This window comes from Mesoplodon mirus (genome assembly GCF_964341445.2).
Source record: "Mesoplodon mirus genome assembly, chromosome: 3".
NCBI lineage: Eukaryota > Metazoa > Chordata > Mammalia > Artiodactyla > Ziphiidae > Mesoplodon > Mesoplodon mirus.
The window spans coordinates 19,202,727-19,230,357 of record NC_138978.1 but is presented as its reverse complement, the minus strand read 5'-3'; the positions used below and the strand labels follow the sequence as shown (position 1 = coordinate 19,230,357).

Sequence of the window (27,631 nt, the reverse complement as noted above, 5' to 3'; positions counted from 1 at the left end):
AGGACTGTATAAATTATATTTTTATCCTTTAGTTTGGCAAGGAAAAAGTGCACAACTATAGACCCTAACTATATTGATCAACTAACTGCCCTTTGCCCCAATAATATACACTAGCAGTAATTAAGGAAAAGGGCAATTTAAAATTTAGATCCTAATAAACTGTATATATTTTAATAAATATAATATGGTAACAAAATATCTGTAAAATTCTCACAGACCATCAGTGAGTCTATGACCTGTATATTAGGAACCACTAATATAAAGAAGGATCCAGTGTCCTGTCATTAAGTGATCTGGGGCCTGATTTTGATGAGTGTTTTGTTAATTAAAAGAAAAAACTGTGACTTGCTTTTATTATCCAATAAAAATTTCAAGAAATTCTTCAACTTTATATAATGATAGTAGGATTGTGAGTAATGATAGCTGAAACAATAGTAATAGTAGCAAAGTAAGTGCCGTGGCAAAGAACTAATTTAAAATTCATATTAAAAATATTAGCTAAGAATATGTTTAGTGACAAGATTTTTGGACAAAGATATGTGCTTTTCCAGTCTAGTCGGCTCAGTAAGCAAGGACATTATTTTGTTTTCTTCAGATTAAACTGTAATCAGGGAAAATAATCTATAGACTGCTTAGACCTTTCAGAATCTTTAATAAGTTATTTGCTTTTGTGTTTTACATCCTTTTACCTTTTTTTTTCCCCTCCAAAGTAACATTTCCAAGTGAACATACAAAGTATCCTTCTTTTCCAGGAAACCAAGAGTATTATTATGTACAAACTACTAGGTGTAAGATAGGCCACAGGATATATTGTACAACATGAGGAATAGAGCCAATATTTTGTAATAACTGCAAATGGAGTATAACCTTTAAAAATTGTATTTTAAAAAAAGGCTTGGTAGTTTATTTAATGAGGATTATTACATGTCCCTGACCAAAGGCTGCTTAATGTATAAATGAAATGGTTCCTATAGCACCTTACTTCAGATTACTTTACTATTCAAAGGTATCCAGAAGGGGATAAAAGAACAAATAACAGTTTAAATCTTTGTATGACATTTTCCGACTGAAGCTCAGTGTTTCCTTGGTGGCTTTGTTTGTATCTGATGAGATAAAGTAAAATATTGCAATCAGCTTATACTCTTACTGGCTATACATATAATGACCTTATAGACAGTTGTCTGCCTGCATTCCTCTTTTTAGAATCCTGGAAGCCTGCTGATACTGAAGGCAAGAAGCAGTATAACAGGGAGTTTTTGCTGGATTTCCAGTTCATGCCAGCATGTATTCAGAAACCAGAGGGCCTGCCTCCCATCAGTGATGTGGTTCTTGACAAGGTAAGCTGAGCACTCAGAGAAAGCTATGTCTTTTTGGTGGGAACTGTTTTTAACTATCAGTGCAAATATGTGAAGTGTGAGCAATTCTTAGAAATTGTTAGACCAAATGGCATTTGAATTAAATGTTTAATTAAGCATTGTTGGGTTTTGGGTTTATTATAGATTACAGTAACTGTGGGGTTTGTCTCATATTTGAGGGGTAAAGTTTTAAAATTTATTGTCAGCTTATTATGGCTGTTTCCTAGTGATGTGGTAGAAACCGTGTGTGTTGGGCTAATATACCTATCTTTCCCCACTGTTCTAAAGCCTCAATAGGGAATTAGAATGGTATTAAGGTTAGGTCAGAAACCTAGGAAAGTATTTGGCAGATCAAACTTAAGTGGGAGTTAACGTAATTCAAATAGTGTATAACTCAATATTTCCCTAAGAGATACTTAATAGGAGGATTAGTCTTTAACCTGTGCAAATAAATAGGCACCCTTTCGCTTTACATCTGTTCTTAATGGTGCATACAGAAAATTAGTCCAGTCAGTGTTTATTTCATCTGTTTATTAAATTAAAAAATGTAAAGTCAGGTGTATATCTGCCCAAATAATTTCATGTAAATCAATGATGAACCAGTTCTGGTGACTAAGCTCTCATTTTATAGAGGAACTGTTAATCCCTAATTAAAGTGTAGACGGTAACTTTGTTACAGAATGAGATCCAGTTCTTATTGGGATTTCCAGCAGCTGCCTTTCCAGACCTTATTTATATTATTTTATTCTGTTATAGCAACAGATCTTTTTATTTCTCTTGCTGAGTCCTCTCTGTTAGGTACTAACATGAGGACAGTTGAATGATTGGTGGTACTAATTTGAAACTACTTCAGTACCTCAGAGGGCAAGTTTTGTTATTCCCACTGAATTAGATTATCATTTTAGAAGATATTCCTTCCTGTCTTCCTGCTTTATCTGTTTCTGACTTTGGCCAACCATGAGTTGATTTCTCACTGAGCTACTTAGCTTTGCTGAGGCTATAGTCACATTTTACGCCTATACAAAGCCAGATAGCTCCGATTAACATGGCAGACAAAGTGAGATTTTAACTGAGTCATCATAGGGAATTCCCTGGCAGTCCAGTGGTTAGGACTCGGCACTTTCACTGCCAGGGCCCAGGTTCAATCCCTGGTCAGGGAACTAAGATCCCGCAATGGGCACGGCACAACCAAAAAAAAGAAAAAAAGAAAGAAAATTAAATGAGTCATCATATGTGAAACTTATCTCCTTTTGAGATTTGTTGTCCCCTCAGAATACATCCTTTACTAACCATAAGTCAACAGCATCAAAACCAAAAGGAGCAATATCAGGTTTCTTAGAGGCAAGTGCTTTGATGATCCTGGAAAAAGATTCCAAACTTTGGCCCTAGTTCATAAGTTCTCAAAATAGCTTGTCTTGTGCCATTCTACTGGTCCTAAGTGTCTAGTGAACCAATCCACTGATTGTCTAGCCTCCCCTTGGGAATTGTAGGCCTAATCATTCCCAAGGAACCAAAAAACCATTGTTGACCAAGGGCTCTGTGGCTAGCCCTGGAGAATCTATCAGGATTCAGTTCGGACTCCCACTGGCTCAAAAAGCCAGTGCTTGTCTTTTCAGCTGACATAACTTTTCAGTCTAAGTTTTTATCTTCGTGGCACTGAATGCTCTGGAACTTGTGTTAAGCTTTCCTTTGTTTCTTTGTGCAGATCAACCAACCCAAATTGCCAATGCGAACTCTGGATCCTCGGATTTTACCTCGAGGACCAGACTTTACTCCAGCCTTTGCAGATTTTGGAAGGCAAGCCCCTGGTGGAAGAGGTGTACCTGTAAGTGCAAGTTCCCTACAACCCAGTTAGTTAGAAACTGTCGTAGACTTCATGTCATCTTGTCTGACGGCAAGAGAGCAAGCAGCTTTTATTCCTCGATTCTTCTAACCAAGAAGAAGAAGTAAAAGAGGCGAAGACTATCCTTTCCATACTAATATTAAAACAAATAAAGAGTACACTTGAGTCGTTTTTACTTGAAAGAAGCGGGTCTGCATTAATTTGGTCTCGATTTTTTTTTTTTCATATTTTTGCAGTTGAAAAGACCTGCAAATGGGTTAAAAATAGAGCCAACCTTGAATAGGATTCCTGTTCTGTCTTGAGGTGTCTCTGATGACATTCAGCTAATGGTCATTTCTTTGTCTTTGTTTCTACAGATTTGCAAAGTGCAGAGCAGGCATGGATTGCCAATTCTGGAACAGAGCAAAGCCCTAACTTGCACTCCACTGGAGATGTCTCACCCAACCCTGAAGAGCCTGCCTCTAAGGGTGTGCTGAATCTTTAAAAAAAAAAAACCAGTAGTCTGTGGTGTTATATTTTCTGTTTTGCTCTTCTCATTTACTGTAGGTTGTGAAGTCAAAATATGAAAAAATGATGTGTACAAAAGAGTGCAGTTGGTAAACTGCACATTGCCTTTACACCCCCAGTGGCAGGCTATTCAGCGGTGGAAGTGGCATCACCAATGGAGTTATGCTGGGGCACTGCACTGTGCAGAATTTGGCAGGCTCTGCCTACTCCATGCTTTGTAGACTTACAGAAAGCATGGGGTAAAGTTGCCAGTGATGTGAATACCTCTTTTTCCTAAGTTGGAATGGCATAGAGAACACTTAATCTGAAGTTCTGAAGGAGCTTGGGGTTTGATGTACATTTGTGGATCACCCTGTTTATACTACTTTATTTTATGTTTGTAAAAATATTTTTATGTAAGGTGACATTTTTTATTTCCCCATCACCTTTTTATTTCGGGAATGGCAACTTTTGAAACCTGCTTTGAAATAAGACTACACTGTCTGAAAACAAATGACACTTGGTAGACATTTGAATTATTTGAATTATTTGCCTGCAGCCAAACACTGATTGAAAATACTTGAAGGTCTACACCGTGTTGGAGGCTTTATACAGTAAAACCTATAGAAAATCTTAATTTGAAGCATACTTTTTATTGAGCATCACCATCTTAAAGACCTCTGTGTGTATAATATTCTGTTCTCACACAGGTTTGAAATTTAATGTTTATCTTATTTCTCTAAATACCAAATTAAAATTTTCTCTAAATTTTTGAATTTCCACACTAGAGAGTCTTAGAAAGCAGCTTTCTAGAAACCATTTTATACCTTGTTTTTCAGCATTATTTCCCTTGTTGGTGGGTTAAATTTATATTTGTTAACGTTTGTTTTAGTTTTGGTTTCGGTTTATATCTTTGTTTTGCCAAACATTTGAAATAATGTTGATGCCATTTTGATTATTCCCTGGTTAATATCTGTGGTTATCATGTTGCTCAATTTTGTTCATATGTTAGTCACAGAAGATATGAATTCCGGCATCTCCTCTTCCCGTGTATACGGTCACTTTTCATTTTCAGCTTGCTATTGTCTAATAATCAGGTATAGCATAAAGGAAATACTATGAATTAAGAATAACTATATCTCTCTGAAAATACTGAAATTAGAAAAGGAGTTTTAAAAGTAACTATCACAATATATGTTTGCCCAATAATTTATGTGCCTGCATATATCAGATAAATGGGTTATTTGGTGCAAAGTAATGTGACAGGAAATGAGCCATTATCAATAATTTGTAGTGTCTCCAAAAAAATGTGCTTTGTTTAATTCACTTTCTTTGCATAGCTTTGTCATGTGCCACAAGCTAATTTTTAAGTGGAATTATTTTGATTAATCAGGGTAATATTAATATGTTAAGTCTTAATGCAAGTAATTATTCTTCCAACATCTCCCATAGCAGACAAACATTCCCCATGTAATTTGTCCATCTTACCTTGGTATATTGGTGAAGATAAAGATAGGAATTTTAAAGGATATGTATTATACATATCCTTTATATTATATATAATATAAAGGAACAATCAATAATGCTGCTTGGAAAAAACCAGCAGCCCTACTCTTCATAGTTTCTGGTTCCATACAGCTTCCAAATTGGCTTATAAATAATTACCATGCAAAGATGTTAAGACCTACTAGGTATGCTTCTTAGAATAGCTTAATTTTCCAGGACTCCTGGTATAAACTTTCCTGCAACAGACTTGTTATAAAATATTTTTAATGGGTAGCAATTGTTTTAGCGTCATATACAGTTACATGCAATTTTTAAACATAAAGGTAGGTCTTTTGATGGGCAGTTAAGTGTATATCTGTTGGAAGCACCCAGGCAGTATCATCCCTCTAGTTTTTTAAAAATCAAATCACTTGGCTATTGTGGTGTTAATTTTAATAGTAATCTGTTGGCAGACATCACAGAAAGTGTCCTAGAAGAAATGTATTGAGAAAGGGGCTGTGGACCTAGACTAGTAACTCATGTTCATTTTAACTAACTTTGAGATTCACTGAGCTGTTATAAAAATCCTAGGTGCAAAGAGGTTTCCGAAGCTCATATCATCCTTCCCTCTCTCTTAAAGGGACCCTTGGTTATCTCTCTTTAAAAAATGCTAGAATGAATATTGGTCCTATTTTCTTTGGTTATCCAGGTAAGCAGAAGAGTTTGAGTTTATAGTCTCTGAGTGAGATAGGAGCAATGTATATTAAATTCTACAGCAGAGATGTGTATAGTTTCTTATTTAATACATTTAAGAAAAAGAGTGGGTAAAAAATTTTAAATTTTTTAGCTCACCTGAAAAAAATTGTGGCTCACTAGTTAGCCTCAAATTTTGACACTTCATTTTAGTTTTGACATTTGTGGACCCTGCACACATTATACCTCAGAGTTCCTCTTCTAGTCATCAGTCAGGATTGTCCTTCAAGCAAAGAAAACAGGCTTTATTTCTTTGTATATATTCCATAACCCTCAGCACAGGATCCTAGATTTTGTTTGTATTTAGTAAATAAGTCATTCATTACATATGGTGCAACTTTTGAAAGATACTGTAAATCTGACAATGTATATTAAGTTTTTCACACACACACAAAGGACACAAAATGTTTAAAGGTAATTATACCAGTCTATATATCACTTTTTTAAAAGTTTCTTTTTTTCCTTTGCTATTGATGATAATACCTGATATTGTACCTAGTTTTTAAGGTCCTTTTACATGCCTTATTGTATCCTGTGATCCTCGTAATAACCTGTAGGTAAGATAAGCATTTAATATGTGAGAAAGTTTAAGTTCAACAAAGTTGAGACCTGCTCACAGTAACTTTGCTCATAAGTAGCAGAATTGTATTCAAGAGTCCACAATTCTTTTGTCTTCTAATCTGCCTGTTTTGTCCACTTCACCAGACAGTGAATCATTCTCAGAGTGTAAACATTCTCAGAGTATAAACATAAGAATGTTAGAGATTAATTAATCAAGGATGTTAAGCATTTATAAGAATAGTAATCTGTTGAGGACTCAGTATACTTAGGTAAATATTTGTGAACAGTATCTATCTTAGTTTTATCCAGAGATGCAGATAAAGTTAAATTTATCTTGGAAGGTTGCACATGGATTATAATTTCAGTTTTTTAATCCTAGACTAACAGTTTATATTATCTTTTCAAAACTTTTTTTTCCTTTGAAACACTGTTGTTATCTGTTTAGTAATATTTCTCACATCTCTATGCTGCTCATTTGAAATTCACTCATATTACTCATATTACCTGTCTTGGTGCAGGTAAAGAGTTGTAGTGTAAATCATATTTACTTTTTAGAAATCTCAAACATTCATTGGTGTTTGCAGTATTTTTTTGGAAGTGGACGTTTTCTAACTTTATTCAAACATGATTAAAATTATATCCACAGATTATACTATGGCTCTTACATGATTTTGACATAATTACCTTTTATTACACCCACCAGTCTTTGTTCTTGACAAATTTTTATGTGCAGATGCATTGATTAAATGTCTTGTGATCTTTGAATTTTATCCAAACATTGAAAAAGATAGCAACCCACATGAATTAACACTAGAATATATCCTGAGTTATAAGAACCAGAAAATACATGGTTTACTACCTTTTCTTAACAGAATTCTTTTGCCTGAGCTACCATATCAAGGTTTCAGTACTGTCTGGTTTAGCAGCTGTTCCCTGTTGGTACTTTTCTAGTATGATGATCCTCTTTAGTTCTCTCTCAGTTACACCATGCGTGGTACCTCTGGGTTTATTTGACCTCAGCTTTTTCATGTTTATGAAATAGTCTTAAGCTCATATCATCAGTACCAAGTCTTTAGCTGGATGTATTTGACAAGATTGCTGTGTATTGTCCAGAAATTCTAAGTTTTGATCCTGATACATCCTTGATACTGCTATTTCTAATTAGGGCAGATGGTAAAGGGTAAGGGAATAATTAATTCTGAGATAAGTCAGAAGCTTATCAAAGGCCTCAGACCCTGTCTCTTAGAATGTGTCTTTATATATAAAGCATGACCTTTAAATTTCTACTTAAAGGGTAGTGTTGGGACATTAAGTGAGATATGGTTCTGGTCTATATGTCTTGTGTGAAGTTTTTTTTTTCTTTCCTCTTGAAACCTAATTGCAATATTTACTCATCGTTTAGAGAAGGACATGTTAGAGAAAGTAAAGGCTGTCAATACGCTACAGACCTGGGAGGAGCAGAACTTATTATCAACCCAAATATTTAATCGTGAAAAAGTATTTCCAAGCATTTAGAGTAGCAACTATTATGAATATTTTAATACACAGAATATAACTTTTAACTTACCATTGCTCTTACAGTAACAATTTTTAATTTGATGACCGGCATGACATGCTAGCAAATATTGGTTTTAACAGAATGAGTATAGTGGGACTCTAGAAGGAACAAAGAGCTGACAAAGAAAGGAAGATATTTTTTTCAGAGAGCAATTTAGTTGGATTTCATTAATAATAGAAGGAAGACTTGTGTTAGTCTTTCTGACCCAGCAAACTTTGAGGGATCCATTAAGATCTACAGTCAGGCTGGGTGTCTATGCTGTAGATAATTTTTATGGTAAGGGTGTATTTGCATTTCACATGAAGTTTATAGGCCCAGTTTTTGAAGCAGATTTGTAACTGTGATGATTTCTGCCTGTGAATTTTTGTAATTGTTCAAGTGACCAGTCCCAAGTCACATAACTAGTTAAAAAAAAAAAGACGCTTCAGTTAAGGGTAATCTTTTTTGTTAGGAATAACAGCTTTATCAAACATAATTTTCCATCACTTTAGTTATCTCATTTAGGATTTCATGGTCAAAAATTGTAGTGGTGGTGTAAATTACAGTGATGGTGTTCTAAGACATACCCCTCCAAAAAAAAGATCACATCTAAATTGAATGCCTAGTACCCATCTTTGCATCCAGAAGTGTTTGGTGTGTTCATCAGTCCTGACTTGAGCAGCACAGCAGAGACAGTAAATTTTAAGTACTCTGTGTCGATATTATAAAAAATATTCTTGTCCTAGTTGTTGAATGTTGGACCACGGAGATCTCAACCTGGACAACGAAGAGAACCCAGAAAGATCATCACAGTCTCTGTAAAAGAAGACGTGCACCTGAAAAAGGCAGAGAACGCCTGGAAGCCCAGCCAAAAACGAGACAGCCAAGCTGAGGATCCTGAAAACATTAAAACCCAGGTGAGAACAGAAGCACACTCTAACACTGTTTTGGAATTATAATGATATTGTTTTAATTTGTCTTTTTGCCCTGTTATTATATGTAGAGATTTTAGTTTAAGATTTTTTCTGATTTTTTTCATATTACAAGCATTATTCTAAAAGCTATCATAGATGCCAGCCACCTACTGTTTTCTCTTGAAATTGCATTCTGTGTGCTTTTCAAAACAGACACTATATTTAGAGGGCTCATATATCATAGAATTCTGTCATTCAGGTTTAGATCAATATTTGCTTTTCTTAAAAATGTGTTTTTAGATTCTCAGTCATTACCCTGTGCTAGTCTAGTTAGTATATTGCTTTATGTTTCATTTCTAATAAGTTAGAATTTAGAAACCCATCTTCTTCATAGTCCTTTGTAATAAAATTAAAGTCTGTGCATCTTTCTGTACATATCCTGCCCTTAGAACTCCTTAGGGTAAATTAAATGAATTCCTTTAATCCACACAAAATTATTTTTGTGTGTCAAATTATACAAAGTCTCTATTCGTCTTTTGCTGTATGCACAATGCCAGTTCCCATCCCTGGGTTACCTCTATTATATCCTTTGGATGTTTTTTTTATTTTATTTTATTTTTATTTTTACGGTATGCGGGCCTCTCACTGTTGTGGCCTCTCCCATTGCGGGGCACAGGCTCCGGACGCGCAGGCTCAGCGGCCATGGCTCACGGGCCCAGCCTCTCCGCGGCATGTGGGATCCTCCCGGACTGGGGCACGAACCCGTATCCCCTGCATCGGCAGGCGGACTCCCAACCACTGCGCCACCAGGGAAGCCCCTGGATGTTTTGATACTAATTAAGATACTAATTTGATACTAATTAAGATGCTAATATAATGTATCTCATAGGGCATTGTGAAGATTAAATGAAGCAGTGTAAAGCACGTGGCAGGTTCCTGGAGCCCAATTACATACTTAGTGTGATACTGTTCCTGGGAAAGAGATGTGCCTTACAAATCCCGATTTTGATTGAGCACACACAGAGCCTCATACATAGTAGATACTCAATAAATACTTGTTAAACAATATGCTAACCAGTAAAGTTGTTCATACAAAGTCAGGACCAAGATGAACTGATCCAACACAAAGCCATGTTGTCCAACCTTAATTGGCTGCTTGCCTTTGTTCATCTTTCTAGTAATTGCCCCAGACATTTGTCCCTAAGTACATCCTTCTCCAGACTCACTAAAATCAAGTACCTACTCTTTCCTCCATTTCTTCTCAATGTATCTCAACCTTTTTTTTTTTTTTTAAAGCATCTTCTACATCCCTCCCTCCAGTCCCTCTGAGAATTACTTAATGAATAGGGACCTAAAAGGTTTACAAAGATAGTTAAAATTCCTGCTAAATCTTTATCATTGAAGATGAAAAGATCTTGTTTTAGTATTTAAGGCACTTGTATTAGTGCCGTATTTCATTAGATTCTTACAACACCTATGAAGGAAGGAATAGATACTGTCTCTTTTTTCTTCTTCCTAGAAGAAACAAGCTTTAAGAGACTGTTACTCACAGTGTTGTAGTTACTGAATAGTCCGTTTGTTGTGATTTGTAATCTGCCTCTTTACTCTGTAACAGAATTCTCCCCATGATTTTTTAAAAATTTTTTTATTGAAGTATAGTTGATTTACAATGTTGTGTTAGTTTCTAGTATACAGCAAAATGACTCAGATATGTGTGTGTGTATGTATATCATACATATATTCTTTTTCATATTCTTTTCCATTATGGTTTATTATAGGATATTGAACATAGTTCCCTGTGCTATACAGTAGGACCTTGTGGTTTATCTATTTTATATGTAGTAGTGTGTATCTGCTAATTCCAAACTCTAATTTATCCCTCCCCTACCCCCTTTCCCCTTCTGTAACCATAAATTTGTTTTCTATGTCTGTGAGTCTGTTTCTGTTTTGTAGATAAGTGCCTTTGTGTCATATTTTAGATTCTACATCATATAAGTGATATCACATGGCATTTGTCTTTCTCTTTCTGACTTACTTCACTTAGTATGATAATCTCTAGGTCCATCCATGTTGCTGCAAATGACATTATTTCATTCTTTTTTATGGCTGAGTAGTATTCCATCATATCTATCTATCTCTCTCTCTCTCTATATATATATATATATATCTCACATCTTCTTTATCCATTCATCTGTCGATGGACATTTAGGTTGTTTCCATATCTTGGCTATTGTAAATAATGCTGCTATGAACATTGGGGGTGCATGTATCTTTTCCAATTATAGTTTTGTCTGGATATATGCCCAGGAGTGGAATTGCTGGATCATAAGGCTATTCTGTTTTTAGTTTTTTAAGGAACATCCATACTGTTTTCCATAGTGGCTGCACCAGTTTACATTCCCACCAACAGTGTAGGAGGGTTCCCTTTTCTCCACACCCTCTCTAGCATTTGTTACTTGTAGACTTTTTAGTGATGGCTATTCTGACCAAGTTCTCTCCATTATTAATTTCAGAAACAGAAGAATAATTATATTGACTTCGAGATGTCATTAATTAGCTAAGTTTTCTTCAGTGAATAGATAAAGCAAATACAGTGCAGGATTAATAGACTTCTTTTTCAGGGCCAATACAACCTCCTTTTTCTTGATACTTTTTCTTCTTAATACAGAACATCTTTGCTTCATTCCCTCTCTTTCTTGTGTTTTTATTCTTCTCCTCTGCACAGGTATACCCCATGTTGACCTGTTGCTCCTGCTACCTGTTATTCTATTTCTTTCCTTTTGTCAAAACAACAGTTTTATTGTTGCCTCCACTTCCAGAAAACTCATTCACCCTGACTTTTGTTCCTACCACTGTATTTATAACAACATTATGAATGACCACCAATGCCCTTATTTTTCCTGTATCATAAGATTTAATCTTTTCCTTGAAACATTTCTAGGAAATCATTGCTAATGACATGTCTAGACTACTTCCACATACATACACTGCTGTTGTGGTTCCACTGCTGGGGTTCCCTGCTTCATCTTTCTTCTCTTGATACAGTATTCCCACTGCTGCTGCCTGACTCATCTACCTGAGAGGCTGATTTTTATCTCTTCACTCTAGCTTTTAATCTATCATTTAAGTCCTATCATTTTCTCTCCCAACTAGTGCACACTAGTCCTCTGATCTGTTTTGGTTTTTTAAAATATTTATTTACTTATTATTTATTTGGTTGTGCTGGGTCTTAGTTGTGGCAGTCGGGCTCCTTAGTTGTGGCATGCAAACTCTTAGTTGCAGCATGCATGTGGGATCTAGTTCCCTGACCAGGGATCGAACCTGGGGCCCCTGCGTTAGGAACACAGAGTCTTAACCACTGCACCAGCAGGGAAGTCCCTAGTCCTCTGATCTTTCCTTGTTTTCTATTCCTGAAATAGAAGAGCCTCAGTAACAATTCCTTCCTAAAATATTTTCCCCTTCCTAAAATGTCTTCTCCCCCTTTTTTTCATTTAGCCAGCTTCTTCTGCCCTTCATAATCTGGCCCTATTCTCATTTCCTTCTAAAGGTATTTCCTGACTAACCCATTGCCTCTGACCTCTCTTGTACCTAAATGACTCACTTCTCTGGCTTCTAGTCAATTTCGTGCTTTGCTCCATCATTTCTCTTGTAACTTTCTTGTCTTTGCAGCTAAATTTTAATGGTTTTGATTACTGTGCCTTATGCTTCATTTGTACTTAATACAGAATTTTGGGAGCATCAAATAGATATTCAGTTATAATGAATAAATGATTTTCAGTCTTTTTTTTTTTTTTTTGCGGTACGCGGGCCTCTCACCGCTGTGGCCCCTCCCGCTGCAGAGCACAGGCTCCGGACGTGCAGGCCCAGCGGCCATGGCTCACGGGCCCAGGCGCTCCGCGGCATGTGGGATCCTCCCGGACCGGGGCACGAACCCGTGTCCCCTGCATCGGCAGGCGGACTCTCAACCACTGTGCCACCAGGGAAACCCTGTTGTTTTTTGATGCTGGAGATTTCCTTCTTTTTTTAATTGAGGTATAAATTGACATAGAACATTATATTAGTTTCAGGTGTACAACATGATGATTCAATATTTGTATAAATATTGCAAAATGATCACCACAATTAGTCTAATTAACATGCATCATCATGCAGAATTACAACATTTTTTTTCTTGTGATAAGAACTTTTCAAATATGCAGCACAGTATTATTTTTTTCTTGTTTTTTTAATTTTTATTGGAGTATAGGTGATTTACAATGTTGTGTTAGTTTCAGGTGTACGGCAAAGTGAATCGGTTATATGTATACGTATATCCACTCTTTTTTAGATTCTTTTTCCATATAGGTCATTACAGAGTATTAAGTAGAGTTCCCTGTGCTGTACAGTAGTTCCTTATTAGTTACCTGTTTTATATATAATACTGTGTATATGTTAATCCCAATCTCCCAATTTATCCCTCCCTCCCCTTCCCCCCTGATAACCATAAATTTGTTTTCTACATCTGTGACCCTGTTTCTGTTTTGTAAATAAGTTCATTTGTACCTTTTTTTTTAGATTCCACATATAAGCCATATCATAGGATATTTGCAACACAGTATTTTTTTAAATAAATTTATTTATTTATTTATTTTTGGCTGTGATGGGTCTTCACTGCTGTGTGAGAGCTTTTTCTGGTTGCAGCAAACGGTGGCTGCTCTTCATTGCAGTGCATAGGCTCCTCATTGCGGTGGCTTCTCTTGTTGCAGAGCATGGGCTCTAGGCTGCAGGCTTCAGTAGTTGTGGCACGTGGGCTCAGTAGTTGTGGCGCACAGGTGTAGTTGCGTTGTGGCATGTGGGATCTTCCCGGACCAGAGATCGACCCCATGTCCCCTGCACTGGCAGGTGGATTCTTAGGCACTTTGTCACCAGGGAAGTCCCGCTACAGAGTATTATGAACTGTAGTCGGTCACTTGCTGTACGTTACTTCAATAAATGACCTTTTTATTATCCTGTTTTTATAAGCTTAAATTATCTTCTGATATATTTGAAGATCTGAAGGCTGGGTTTTGTTTTTATTTTATTTTGTTTTTATGTAAAGCACAAATTAAAGATTTAGACCTACATGATACTGTCTCAATTGATATAGGCAATTTAGAGAAGTGCATGACTCCCCCATCTCTAATAAACTTGAAAAAAATTTTTCTTTATAAAAGTGATACTGGGCTTCCCTGGTGGCACAGTGGTTGAGAGTCCGCCTGCCGATGCAGGGGACGCAGGTTCGCGCCCCGTTCTGGGAGGATCCCACATGCCGCGGAGTGGCTGGGCCCGTGAGCCATGGCCGCTGAGCCTGTGCGTCCGGAGCCTGTGCTCTGCAACGGGAGAGGCCGCGACAGTGAGAGGCCCGCGTACCGCAAAAAAAAAAAAAAAGAAAAAGAAAGAAAAGTGATACTGACTCATTGCTTAAAAAGTTGATAGTATAATTTTTTTTCAATGTATTTACTATCTTCTGCCTAGAGAAAACTATTGACATAGGGGTACATATTCTAAAAATCCTTGTATTCAGATATATAGGGATCAAACAAAACATTTTATAGGCCTTTTCAGGTTATTATATCATGATTTCATAGATTTTTACAACTTCATATTTTTACTGAGGTGTAATTTACATTTAGTAAAATTTACTTTTTTGTGTATAGTTTTATAATTGTTGACACACACACACAGTCATATAACTACCACCACAATCAAGATACAGAACAATTCCATCAGCCCCCTGAAATTTTCATGTACTGCTTTGTATTCATCCTCTCCCGCCCATGCCCACCTCTGGCAGTCAGCCATGTGTTTGTCCCTATAATGTTGCCTTTTCCAGAATGTCATTTAAATGGAATCATTCAGAATAAAGCTTCTTTTACTCAGCATATGCATTTGATATTCATCCATAATATTACGTGTATTATTAGGTTATTCTTTTTTATTACTGGATCCATTCACAGGGTAAACAGTTTCCAGGTTTTAGCAGTTATGAATAAAATTGCTATAAACATTCACATACAGGATTTGTGTGAACATATGTTTTTGTTTCTTTGGGGTAGATTCCTAGCTATGGAATCAGTGAGTTGTGTGCTAAACATAGGTTTAAGTTTATTAGAAAATACTAAACTGTTTCCAGGATGTTACTGGCAAGGCATGAGAGTTTCAATAATTCAGTCTTCACCAACACTTACTATTTTCTGCTCTGTAAATTTTAACCATTCTAATGGATGTGTTATAATATCTCATTGTAGTTTTAATTTGCATTTCTCAAATGACAAATATGTTGAATAAGCACATCTTTTCATGTGCTTCTTTGCCACTTGTGTTATCTTCTTCGGTAAAATTTTGTTTATATCTTTTGGCCTGTTTCATTGGTTGGTGTGCTGTCTTATCACTGAGTTTTGAGAGGTTTTTTTTTTTTTTTAACTCTGCATATAAATCCTTTATCAAATGTGTATTTTGCAAAAATTTTCTCCCAGTCTGTGGTTTGTCTTTTCATTCTCTTAATAGTGTCTTTTGCCAAGTAGAAGTTTTTAACTTAGATGATGCTCAATTTGTCAGTGTTTTCATTCATACTTTGTGCTTTTGCATACAAGAATAGAAATGCATACATTGTGCTTTGCATACAAGAATAGAAAGCTTTGTCCTGTGTTCTGTTCTACAAGTTTTTAGTTTGGGGTTTCACATTTTGGTCTGTGATCCAGTTTTAGTTAATTTTTGTGTTATATGCAAGGTGTGAATCAAGATTCTTTTTTTTTTTTTTGCTTATGGATATTCAGTTGTTCCAGCACCATTTGTTGAAAAGACTATCCTTTCTCCGTTGAATTTCCTTTGTACCTTTGTTGAAAATCAATTCATCACATATGTATGAATCTGTTTCTAGGCTTTTCATTCTGTTCCAGTGATCTGTTATGTCTGTCCTCTGGCCAGTATCACACTGTCTATGCATAGTAGTTTCATGTATATAGTAAATATTGAAATTAGGTTGTAGGAGTCTTCCACATTTTGTTATTTTTCAAAATTGTTAAGCTATTCTAGTTTTTTGTTTTTCCATTTAAATTGTAGAATCATGTTCTTGATTTCTACTCCCCCCCCCAAAAAAAAAAAAACCCTACTAGGATTTTTATTTCGGTTGTGTTAAATCTGTAGGTCTCTTCAGAGAAAACTGGCAACTTAACAATAATGAGTCTTCTAATACATGAACATGATATAGATCTCTATTTATTTTGGTCCTCCTTGATTTCTTTCATCAGTGACTTGTATGTTTCATCACACAACTCCTATGAATATTTTGATAATTCTTCTCTAAGTACTTCATGGTTTTGGTGCTGTTATAGATTGTACTTTTTAAAAATGTAATTTCTAGTTGTTTGTTGCTAATACATAAAAATAAAATTGAGTTTTATATATTGACTTGTGTTCTACAAACCTACTAGACTCACTTATTAATTCTAGTGTCTCTATAATATGCCTTATGATTTTCTGTGGAGACAATCATATCATTTGTGAATAGGGAGTTTTATCTCTTCCTTTACAATCTGTATGGGCTGTAGTTCTTTTTCTTTGCATTATTCCACTGAATAGGACCTCCAGTAAGATTTTGAATAGGAATGGTGGGAACAGACATTTTTGCCTTGTTCCCATTCTTAGGGGGAAAGCATTCATTCTTTCACCATTAAGTAGGGTTATCCATGGCCTTTTTCTAGTTAAGGAAGTTCACTTCTATTTCTGATTTGATGAGGGTTTCTATAACATCATTTTAAAAGACTCCTGCCTACTGTTTTATACCATGATTTGTATTATACCATAATGTAGACAAATTCCTATTTTAAGACATTTAAGTTATTTGCTGTAAAGGGTAATTGATGGAAGTTATGATGGCTTAAACCTTTTTTAACCTATCCTTAAATATGAATAAATTTCTGAAAGTATAATTGCTGGTTTAAAGGGCACTTCACAGTTTTAAGAGTTTCAGTACACATTGCCAAATTGCCCTTGGAAATGTACCAAATTATAGTCCCACCAGTGAAGTGGAAAACATACCTAGTTCCTTGAATTCTCATCCATAGTGAAAAAGAGGTGGTGTAAATTTTTACTAGATGTTAAAATAGGTGGATTTAATTATTTCTATGACTAGTTCACAATTTTTGTTAATAATTTAGGAACTCACACTTATAAATTATAAACAAGATATTAATCCTTATAGAAAGCATCATATTGTCACAGTTAATATAATGGTCTTTTCTTTTTTTGTGGTCCTTCTAGGAACTTTTTAGAAAAGTTCGAAGTATCTTAAATAAATTGACACCACAGATGTTCAACCAACTGATGAAGCAAGTGTCAGGACTTACTGTTGACACAGAGGAGCGGCTGAAAGGAGTCATTGACCTGGTCTTTGAGAAGGCTATTGACGAACCCAGTTTCTCTGTGGCTTACGCAAACATGTGTCGATGTCTAGTAACGGTAAGAAGAGAGGAAGGAGTAAAACCAGAAATCTCCAAGAGGTATATTCTCCCCTCACTACACATTCTTCCCAGAGTGTTAATGGGGCAGAGTAAAGGGGAGAATATATTTTTAGTACTTTATGTAATATCCTCATTGTATAAAAATAATCTTGCTTTTTTAAAATATCTACTCACGTCTGGAGGGAATATGGAGATGAGACTGAAATAGGCATGATATAGTCCCATGCAATGTGAGGAAGATCAAATAAGGTTTAAATTTGTACTGTGAAATTTTTGTCACGGGCAACCAATTTTTCCTGGGGTGTCATCTTATAGAAATAAAGCAAATGCTTACATTTACATTTAGATTCAAAATTGAAAATCATGTTGATTCTAAGTCTAGCCTTGGTAAAAGTGGTAGGGTAGTTGTGGTCATAAAGGTTTCAAACTGATGATACTGTCTTAGAAACTATTAGATTTCTTTCTCTTTACGTTGTCCACAGCCTGTCAAATCTAGGGCAAGAAAGAATGGGAGACCAAAGAGCTTCTGGTTAGTGTTCATTGTCCTCTATTCTGCAGTCATAAAACTGCCATGTACCATCTGTGTTTTCTCTTCCTGTTACTATTACCAAGGTACTTGTATCAGAAATGTGTGTCCTTTAACATTTGAGTCTTTTCTTAATTATCGCAACTTATCGTCATTGTGCCTCACTATGAAAATTCAAAATTCCATCATTTTATACCAGTATTTTTGAGTACCTGTGTCAAAGGTAGGTAAGTCTGTTGGGACTTGGAAAAGGTACATTTTCTGTCTTTAAGGTACTAAAAATCCATATTGGAAAAAGCAACATTAGCAAGAAAAAAATCACTTATAAGGTACTTTGTGATATTGCAGTGTGTTGATGTCTGAATGGGTGGTTTAGCCTGAAAAATCAAGTTGAAGGAAAAAGAAATCACTATATTTGTGGGAGAATGACAAACTTTTCTGAAGCAAGTAGAGTTTGAGTTCAGCCTGGATGGAAGGGGGTCGGGGGGGTACAAGTATAGAGAAGGAAGAACGTATTCCATGCAGGCTCAAGTCTAAGGCAACAAGCATGGCATAATGTTTCCAACCACTGACTTTGGAATATCATAGTTCTAGGTTTAAAATTTTAAGTTTAAAATTTAAATTTGAATTCCAACTCTGCCATTTGCTGACTTTATAACCTCAGAATAGTTACATAACTTCTTTAAGCCTCATTTTTTAATCCATAAAATAAGATTAACTCATACAATTCAAGGTTATTATATTGATAAAATTAATTAAAATAAATGAGATTGCATATGTTAACGTCCTAGCTCTGTATTTGGCGTGTTGTAGTCCCTAAATGATTCAAAACTAAATTGGTGGTGGAAAAGATTGTGAAGATCTTAAAATGCTAGATAATAGAATGAGGATGATTATAATAGCAGAAACCATCTATTTAGCACCTACTAGGTTGCACTATGGGTAGGTGGTTTACATTTGTCATTTTAACAGTCTTTATAACCCTGAAAGGTCAGTGGGTCATAGCCCCACTTTATTGAATAAGAAACTGAGGCTTAAAAAAGGGTAAATAACTTATTTATTGAATAAGAAACTGAGGCTTAAAAAAGGGTAAATAACTTGCCCAAGATCACATACCTAGTAAGTGGCAGTGCTAGAGCTCAAATCTAGGATTATTTAACTCTCATCACTTGCCATATTGCCTTCTAACATACCACAGTTATCTGAAAGCAAACTGATTCTTCAGCTTGTGCCTCTCATTTTCATTGTGAGAGCCATGACATCATGTAGTCAGAAATTAGAACTAGGACTAGATCCCAGACCTTCTGGTTCATACTTTTGTGCTCTTTACCAATTTTTGTGTGTGTGTGTGTGTGTGTGGTACGCGGGCCTCTCACTGCTGTGGCCTCTCCCGTTGCGGAGCACAGGCTCCGGACACGCAGGCTCAGCGGCCATGGCTCACGGGCCCAGCCGCTCCGCGGCATGTGGGATCTTCCCAGACCGGGGCACGAACCCGTGTCCCCTGTATCGGCAGGCGGACTCTCAACCACTGCGCCACCAGGGAAGCCCTCTTTACCAATTTTTGAATTTAATGCTGCAAGCAATGAAGGGTTGTTAATTTTTTAAAAAAGAAGAATACTCTTGCTGAAAATAACCCTTGAAAAGGCCTGGTCATAATACAAGTTATTTTGGAATGGGAAGAATTCACAGATAAGCCAACCATTTATGGGACTTTTGTTATGATATACCCTCTTATAATAAGATTTTTTAAACTATTGGATTTTTTTAGATTACAAAACAACCACCTATTGGAATAAGTCAAATAAAATAGGGATAAACACAGAGAAAGGTAGTACTCCTCACTTGCAGCCCCAGCCAGTTAAGCTTCCTTTCTTTCCAAGGCGATCAACGTGAACGATTTGGTTGTACCGTTCCACAATTTTCCTTATATTCATAAAATCATATAAAAATATATACATATGTATAAAGAGGATATTTAAAATTTTCTCTTTAATTGAATTATATCATGGTTTTGCATTTTGCTTTTTTTTCCACTTAGTATGTTTTGGGCATCCCGCTAGGTCATTACAGATAGATTTTACTCATACCTTTTTAGTAGTTGCATATTTCACATTACACACACACTCACACACACACACACACATAAAATTTTTCCATTCATTTTCCTCTCTTCTGCCCCTGCCCCCCGCCCCCACCCCATGTTGTTTCTAGTTTTTTGTTTTGGAGGTTTTTTTGTAACCGGAAACAGCACTGCAATAAACAACTAAGTATATTTATTCTTACATGCTGGAGATTTTACTTCTTTAGCATAAGTTCCCCCAAAGTTATATCATATACCAAAGGATATATATGTTTTTTAACTTTTTTTATTGCAGTATAACAGAAATACATGCAGTTTGGGAAAAGAAAAATTGCTCATTTGTAGTTTTTGTTAAATTAATGATGTAAATACTCTCTTAATGGTTAATTTTAAGCTACCAACAGTTTGACACTTGACTCACAAATTCCTGTTTAACAATTGGCCCTCATGAACTAGGGTGAACCAGCTTTAGCACACCACTACAACATGTACACAGAAAAATGTACAAATCATTAGTTTATAGCTCATTGTATATCAGCAAAGTGAACACACCTACCACCCTGGTCAGTAAATATAATTATACCTTTCTTTCTTCCTTAAAGGTGACCACTGTCCTAACTTCTAACACCATAGCTAACTTACTTTTGAGATTTATTTTATTTTATTTAAGGGTGATTTATTTTACTTAAGGGTGGCAGTGGGAATAGTCATAGATTTCTAATACAAACCAAATACAAAAATCAAACAACCATAAGAATAATGAAAATCTAAATATGAAAAGCTAATCTTTTAGGAGAAAAGTAAGGAGACTATCTTTATGAACTTTGAGTGGGGAAAAATTTCTTCAGCAAGAATCAAAATGAATAATCTATAAAGGAGAAAAATATCAAATTTATAACCCTTGGTGCAGCAAATGATGCTGTAAATAAAATAAAAAGATAAAGCCACAGCCTGGGAGAATCTATTTGGACTACATATAGCTACCAAAATATTAGAATCCAGAATTGAGGAGGGAAAAAAAGCAAATCAGTAAGAAAAAAAACAGCCCAATTAAAAAATGGACAATTCATAGAAATGAAAATCCATTGGCTCATAAACTTAAGAAAAGATACTCAGTGTTATTCATTATTAGGGAAATGACAAGATAATATATGGTTCTATGCAAGTCACATCCATGAGAGTGAGAGAAAAGAAACCATTTTGAAGTGTTGAGAAAGAGAATATAATCACTTCGGAGAGTAATTGGACGACAACATTGAAGATGTTCATATACTATACCCCAGTAATTTCACTTCTTGGTATATACCCCAGAGAAATTCCCAGTTATGCACTAAGAATCATATATTAGAATGTTTATTTATGTATTGATTTTAATAGTGAACAATAGGAAACAACTGTAAAAAGCCTAAAGAAGACAATAAGAATATACCACAATTTATTTGGTCAGTGGATTTGAATAGTAATACATACATGCAGTAGTTAAAATTAATGATGTAGGAATTCCCTGGCGGTCCAGTGGTTAGGACTTGGCACTTTCACTGCTGTGGCCCGGGTTCAGTTCCTGGTTAGGGAACTAAGATCCTGCAAGCCACATGGAGCAGCCAAAAAAAGAAAAATGAGTATTAATGATGTAGGGACTTCCCTGGTGGCGCACTGGTTAAGAATCCGCCTGCCAACGCAGGGGACACGAGTTTCATCCCTGGTCCGGGAAGATCCCACATGCCGCAGAGCAACTAAGCCCATGTGCCATAACTACTGAACCTGCACTCTAGAGCCCTCAAGCCACAACTACTGAAGCCCACAAACCTAGAGCCCATGCTCCGCAATAAGAGAAGCCACCTCAATGAGAAGTCCACACACCACAATGAAGAGTAGCCCCTGCTTGCTGCAACTAGAGAAAGCCTGCACAGCAATGAGGACCCAATGCAGCTGAAATAAATTTTTAAAAAATTAATGATGGGCTTCCCTGGTGGCGCAGTGGTTGAGAGTCCGCCTGCCGATGCAGGGGACACGGGTTCATGCCCCGGTCCGGGAAGATCCCACATGCTGCAGAGCGCCTGGGCCTGTGAGCCATGGACGCTGAGCCTGCGCGTCCAGAGCCTGCGCGTCCAGAGCCTGTGCTTCGCAACGGGAGAAGCCACAACAGTGGGAGGCCCGCGTACTGCAAAAAAAGAAAAAGAAAAATTAATGATGTAATGCTAAGTGTATCACCATAGATCAACCTGAAAAACCTTATTACCGAATTAATAGTATGACATCATCTAATAAGGTTTTTAATATGCAAAATGAAATTATTTATTAAATATATATAATAAAATTATACAAATTGGAAATAAACACCAAATTCAAGGTAAGAGAAAGAAGGAAGTAGGATTAAGGTAAACTGTTGTGGCTTCTGGTACTGGCTGGTTAGGTGATTCAGAGCACCTTTCCATGGATAACAATTAGAAAAGCTGGTCACAATATTTTAAAAAATCTTCAGTGTATCAGAGAGCTAAAAGACAGTAAAGAATTTCTAAGATCCTGGAAAAGGTAGAAATCAGAAGAAAAGTGAGACATTTGGTAAAACTTACCCCTAGAAGAGGCAATTAAAAGACTTGAACAACTTATTTTTCATAAAGTTTCATTGGGTTACAGTTGGATGAATGCCCACCGAAAGGAGTAGCAGAAGAGGCTCTAGTAAATCCTCCTATACTTTTGGTTGGGATCCCAAAGGACTGAATGTTTGGAACAAGGGTGAATCAGAAATTCACCCACTCTCGGGACTTCCCTGGTGGCACAGTGGTTAAGAATCTTGCCTGCCAATGCAGGGCACATGGGTTCAATCCCTGGTCTAGGAGGATCCCACATGCCACGGAGCAACTAAGCCTGTGCACCACAACTACTGAGCCTGCACTCTAGAGCCTGTGCACCACAACTAATAAGCCTGTGAACCACAACTACTGAAGCCCGTGTGCCTAGAGCCTATGGTCCACAACAAGAGAAGCCACCACAATCAGAAGCCCACGCACTGCAACGTAGAGTAGCTCCTGCTCGCTGCAACTAGGGAAAGCCCTCACGCAGCAACAAAGACCCAAGGTGGCAAAGAAATATAAAAAAAGAAAGAAAGAAATTCACCCACTCTCACAGGGACTGTAGTTCAACATCAAATCATCTCAATCCTTGAATTTGGATTATGGTGATTTCAGTGTTAGTGCCCCCTAGGTACCTGCAATAAGCAATCAAAAATTCTTTTTAGAGACTATCATACTAGTCTTCAAATTATTTCTATGAACAGTTTTTCAAATAAACTGTCCAGCACCCAATTAAAAATAATTAGACACACAAGGAAAAAAGACAGTATGAATGAACCAATAACAAGCAGATGCCCTACATTGGGACCCAGATACTGACTTTATCAGGCACAAATAATAAATGAATATGCTTATGTTCAAGGTGATAAAGATAGATTGAAAATTTCAATAGAGAATGAGAAAGTATAAGAAGGACCAAATAGGAAGTCCAAAACTGAATATTATAATAAAATTAAGAATTCGATAGATTTAACAGCTATGAGACACAGATGAAGAAAAGAATTATGAACTAGAAGATAAGTTTATAGAATCCAGATTGAAGCACAGAGACCCCCAAAAAAGGAAAATTACAGGGAGGGTAAAAGATGGTAAAATCAAAAGATTTCCTACAAACCCCAAGCATGATTTTTTTTTTAAAGGGTGAAAATAAAGGAAAGCTTTTACAACTAGTCATAGTAAAGCTAATTACAAGAAGAAAAAGATAGTAAAGAGGACAATAATTTGCAAGTTTCTTAGGACACAAAAGTCACCATATACAAATGAAAAGATTGGTAAATCAAACTACATTAAAATTAGCATTTTTCATCAAAAGGTGTCACACTATTAAGTGAAAATGCAAGCCACATGTTAGGAGAAGATAATTGCAACACAAAAATCCAATTAAGGGCTTATATCAAAGTTTTTCTTAAAAAAGTAATAGAAATCAATAAGAAAATAACTCAGTTTTTTAAATAGACAAGAGACTTACACAAACACTTCACCAAAGAGCTTATCCAAATGACCAATAAATGTGAGAAAATTAATCAACTAGATAAAAAACCATGTAGTAACACCAGATTGCTAAATTTACCAGATGTTTGCAAATATGTGAAGCAACTAGAACTCTCAAACACTGCCAGTAGGAATATAAATTGTAACAGCCACTTTGGAAAAGAGGTGAGCATTATCTACAAAAGCTGAAGTTATTTTTTCTGCTATAACCAGCATTTCCATTCTTAAGTATCAATATATACCCAGCTGATAAATATACATTTCTTATGTGCCAAGAAACATACAAAAATGTTTGTGTCATTATTCATAACGGATCAAAACTTGAAACTGCCCATCAACAGCAAAATGGATAAATTGTTGCATGTTCATACTAGGACAGTCAACCCAAACTATAACTATGTACACATGGATCTAATAAGAAAAAGTTTTAGCAGAAGAAGCCAGACCCAAAAGAATATATACTATGTGATTTGTTTATTTAAAGGTCAAAGATGAAACAGTGGTTTCATGGTGTTTGGGGATGCATATCTAGATGGTAAAACAAAGAAAAGCAAGAAAGTGTTTATTATAAAAGTATAGGGTAATGGGATTAACTGTGGAGGCTGGAAGGTGGTAGTGCTTTGAAAGGAGAATTTAAGTGAGGCTCTGGGGGGCTTTCAGTGTTCATTAAGCTAAACCTTAAAAGAAAAAAAAAAAGAACAAGCAATAGAGTGAAAAATAAAAAAGTACTCTGGGCCCTTGAACTTTAATGTTTAGTTTCTTAAAAATAAAAGATCTAAAGTAAATATGGCAGGACTTCCATGGTGGCACAGTTGTTAAGACTCCGCACTCCCAATGCAGGGGGTCCTGGGTTTGATCCCTGGTCAGGGAACTAGATCCCACATCCATGCCTCAACTAAGGAGCCATAGGTAAGGAGCCTGCCTGCCGCAACTAAGACCCATTGCAACCAAATAAATAAATATTTATAAATAAATAAATTAAATTAATATGGCAAAATACTAAGTTTTAGCAAAGTTTACTGATGAATACATGAATGTGTGCTCTTTTATTTTAAGGGAAGAAATGGAGTTAAGCTGATTATTTTCAGATGGCATGTCTATGGGCCAGTGTTGTCCAAAGTTGAAATGGTAGTATATGTTTCACTAATGCCAGCTTTAGCAGATTTTTTTCCTTTAAGTTTCTGTTTCCTGTGCTGATGTTTCCTGTGAAATCAAACAAGAAGGATCTACTCTCTGCGAAGTTTTCCAAACCTTCTTGACCACAGGCAGTTTGATTTTTTGTTTTTTGTTTTTTGTTGGTTTTTTTTTTGCGGTATGCGGGGCTCTCACTGTTGTGGCCTCTCCCGTTGCGGAGCACAGGCTCTGGACGCGCAGGCTCAGCGGCCATGGCTCACGGGCCTAGCCACTCCGCGGCATGTGGTATTTTCCCAGACAGGGGCATGAACCCGTGTCCCCTGCATCGGCAGGCGGACTCTCAACCACTGCACCACCAGGGAAGCCCCTGTTTTTTTTTTTTAAACATAATTATTAGTTTGATAAACAGTACCTCCAAATAGAATGAGAGAAATGGAAGACTGAATTTAAAAATTAAGGTATTACCCAGGGGAGGTGTTCTTTTTCTATCCATTATATTCATTAAGTTATTTAAGTAAATTCTTTGTCATTATCAATATATTTTACTAAGACACACCCACAGGTCAAATTGCAAGGTCTTTGGCCTGATTCATAGTCGTAAGAAATGTATAGACCTATGCCACTTTCATGTATTATCCATGTTGGTCATTTGAAGTAATGGAATCTAGTTATAGTTGCCCACATAATCATAATTATGGTCCTAAGTAGTAGTAGGGAGAGTAAGGAGTAGTGGGAATCATAGGAATATTTTTTTTGAGATGTGTGCTAAAATTGTTACATCTAACTCATTTAATCCTCAACCATTTTATTATCCCTATTTTATGAAAGTTAGAAAATTGCCTAAGTAGGAATTTTATACATATAGAGGTTTCCAATGTTAAATGATAGAACCCTAGCTCAAACAATGGCCTATATCAGTGGTTTTCAACTCTCAGCGGTGGTTTTCAACTCTCAGCTGTGGTTTTGTTCTGACCTTGGGCAACGTATGGAGACATTTTTGGTTATAGCTACTGGCATATTAGTGGGTAAAGGCCCAGGATGCTACTAAACATCCTACAGTGCACAAGACAGCCCCCCTACAACAAAGAATTGTCCAACCCAAAATGTTAATAGTGTCGAGGTTGAGAAACCTGGTCTAGATTGTTGAGATGTTAAGATTTAAGAGAATACTTGTTTTCATTGTTCAGAGCTGAGTTGTTTTGTTTTGTTTCGGCCGCTCTGCACAGCTTGTGGGATATAGTTCCCTGACCAGGGACTGAACGCCCACCCTCGGCAGTGAAAGTGCGGAGTCCTAACCACTGGACTGCCAGGGAAGTCCCTCAGAGTAGTTTTTAAACCTTTTTTCTGCCTCCTTCTCGTTCACCTGGATCACACACCTCCATTTAAAACCTCCTTTGTTACTTTGCAGTGATTATCTAGGGGAGGGCTTGAGAATACAATTATTATTGTGTGTCAGTTTTCCATGACATATTAAAGGGTAGGCTTTTAAGAAAGGAATTCTTTAGATTTACAGAGGAAATTGATATAATAGTTTTGGCTTTACCAAGTTACTCTGCATGTGCCATATTTATTATGTACACAGACACACTTATTTAGACATATACACAGCTGCCTACCTCTACCATGCTCTTCTGAGTGAACTTCTGGCACATAAGGCTTAAGGGCATCTTAAGAGATAGTAACCCATGCCTCTGGAGTATGCTGCTGCTTCTCCTGGCTCGACTAGGAATGACTGAAGAGACCTGCAAGACCTCCTTCACAAACTGTGGGGCATTTAACTAGAACTCAGTACTCCTCTTAGGAGGAGGAGGACATCTGAATCAAGCTGCCAGTGAAGAAGAGTAGACAAGAGAAATTGCTATCCTGTATCTAAATCTGTGCTTAAATAAAATTTTAAATTGGGTTATTAGTCATTTTAATGGAGATGCTTTTGTTTTAATCAAAATTTAAAGAAAACCCCCATCTCAGAACTCCATTAGAACGTAAGTTCCTAAGGGCAGGGACTTTTTCTTGGTTTTTCCACTGCTAAATTCCTAGTGCCTAGAATGGTTCCTGGTGCATAATAGACCCTCAGACATACGTCTTGAGTGAGTGGGTAGATGCATGAATGAAAGAATAACTAACAACTTTTTATTGTATAACTTAAGACCGTACTTTTGTTACTTTTTATCTCTGCTGTGGCAGGCATGCATACCTCAGCTATAGAGAGTGGCACTAAAGGGTATATTTTTGAGCATTCTGTGTCCTGTTATACCACATCCAGGACTTTTAATGTTGCCACTTTTTAAGTGCTTTAAAGCAAGATGTGAAAAGAAGGATAGGACTGATTATAGGAAGAGACACTAAGAGAACAAGGGAGACACAATTAAATCTCTTCAGAAATAAAGCCTGGAATTACAGACATGAAAAGTTG

At 36.4% G+C, this 27,631-nt stretch overlaps 1 protein-coding gene across 17 annotated transcripts in view; it reads left to right on the top strand.

The window, feature by feature from the left end:
* EIF4G3 (eukaryotic translation initiation factor 4 gamma 3) overlaps positions 1-27,631 on the top strand; it is a 397,045-nt gene that overhangs the window by 307,465 nt on the left and 61,949 nt on the right. For 9 of the 17 annotated variants that reach the window (XM_082614838.1, XM_082614848.1, XM_082614846.1 and 6 more), the window contains 4 exons: positions 1,204-1,337; positions 3,061-3,180; positions 8,767-8,937; positions 17,215-17,412. In XM_082614838.1, coding sequence (XP_082470964.1) covers positions 1,204-1,337; positions 3,061-3,180; positions 8,767-8,937; positions 17,215-17,412 — 623 coding nt within the window. Of the gene's footprint in view, positions 1-1,203; positions 1,338-3,060; positions 3,181-3,554; positions 3,666-8,766; positions 8,938-17,214; positions 17,413-27,631 lie in introns of all 17 variants that reach the window. The other 8 variants (XM_082614842.1, XM_082614845.1, XM_082614849.1 and 5 more) reach the window with 1 other exon arrangement.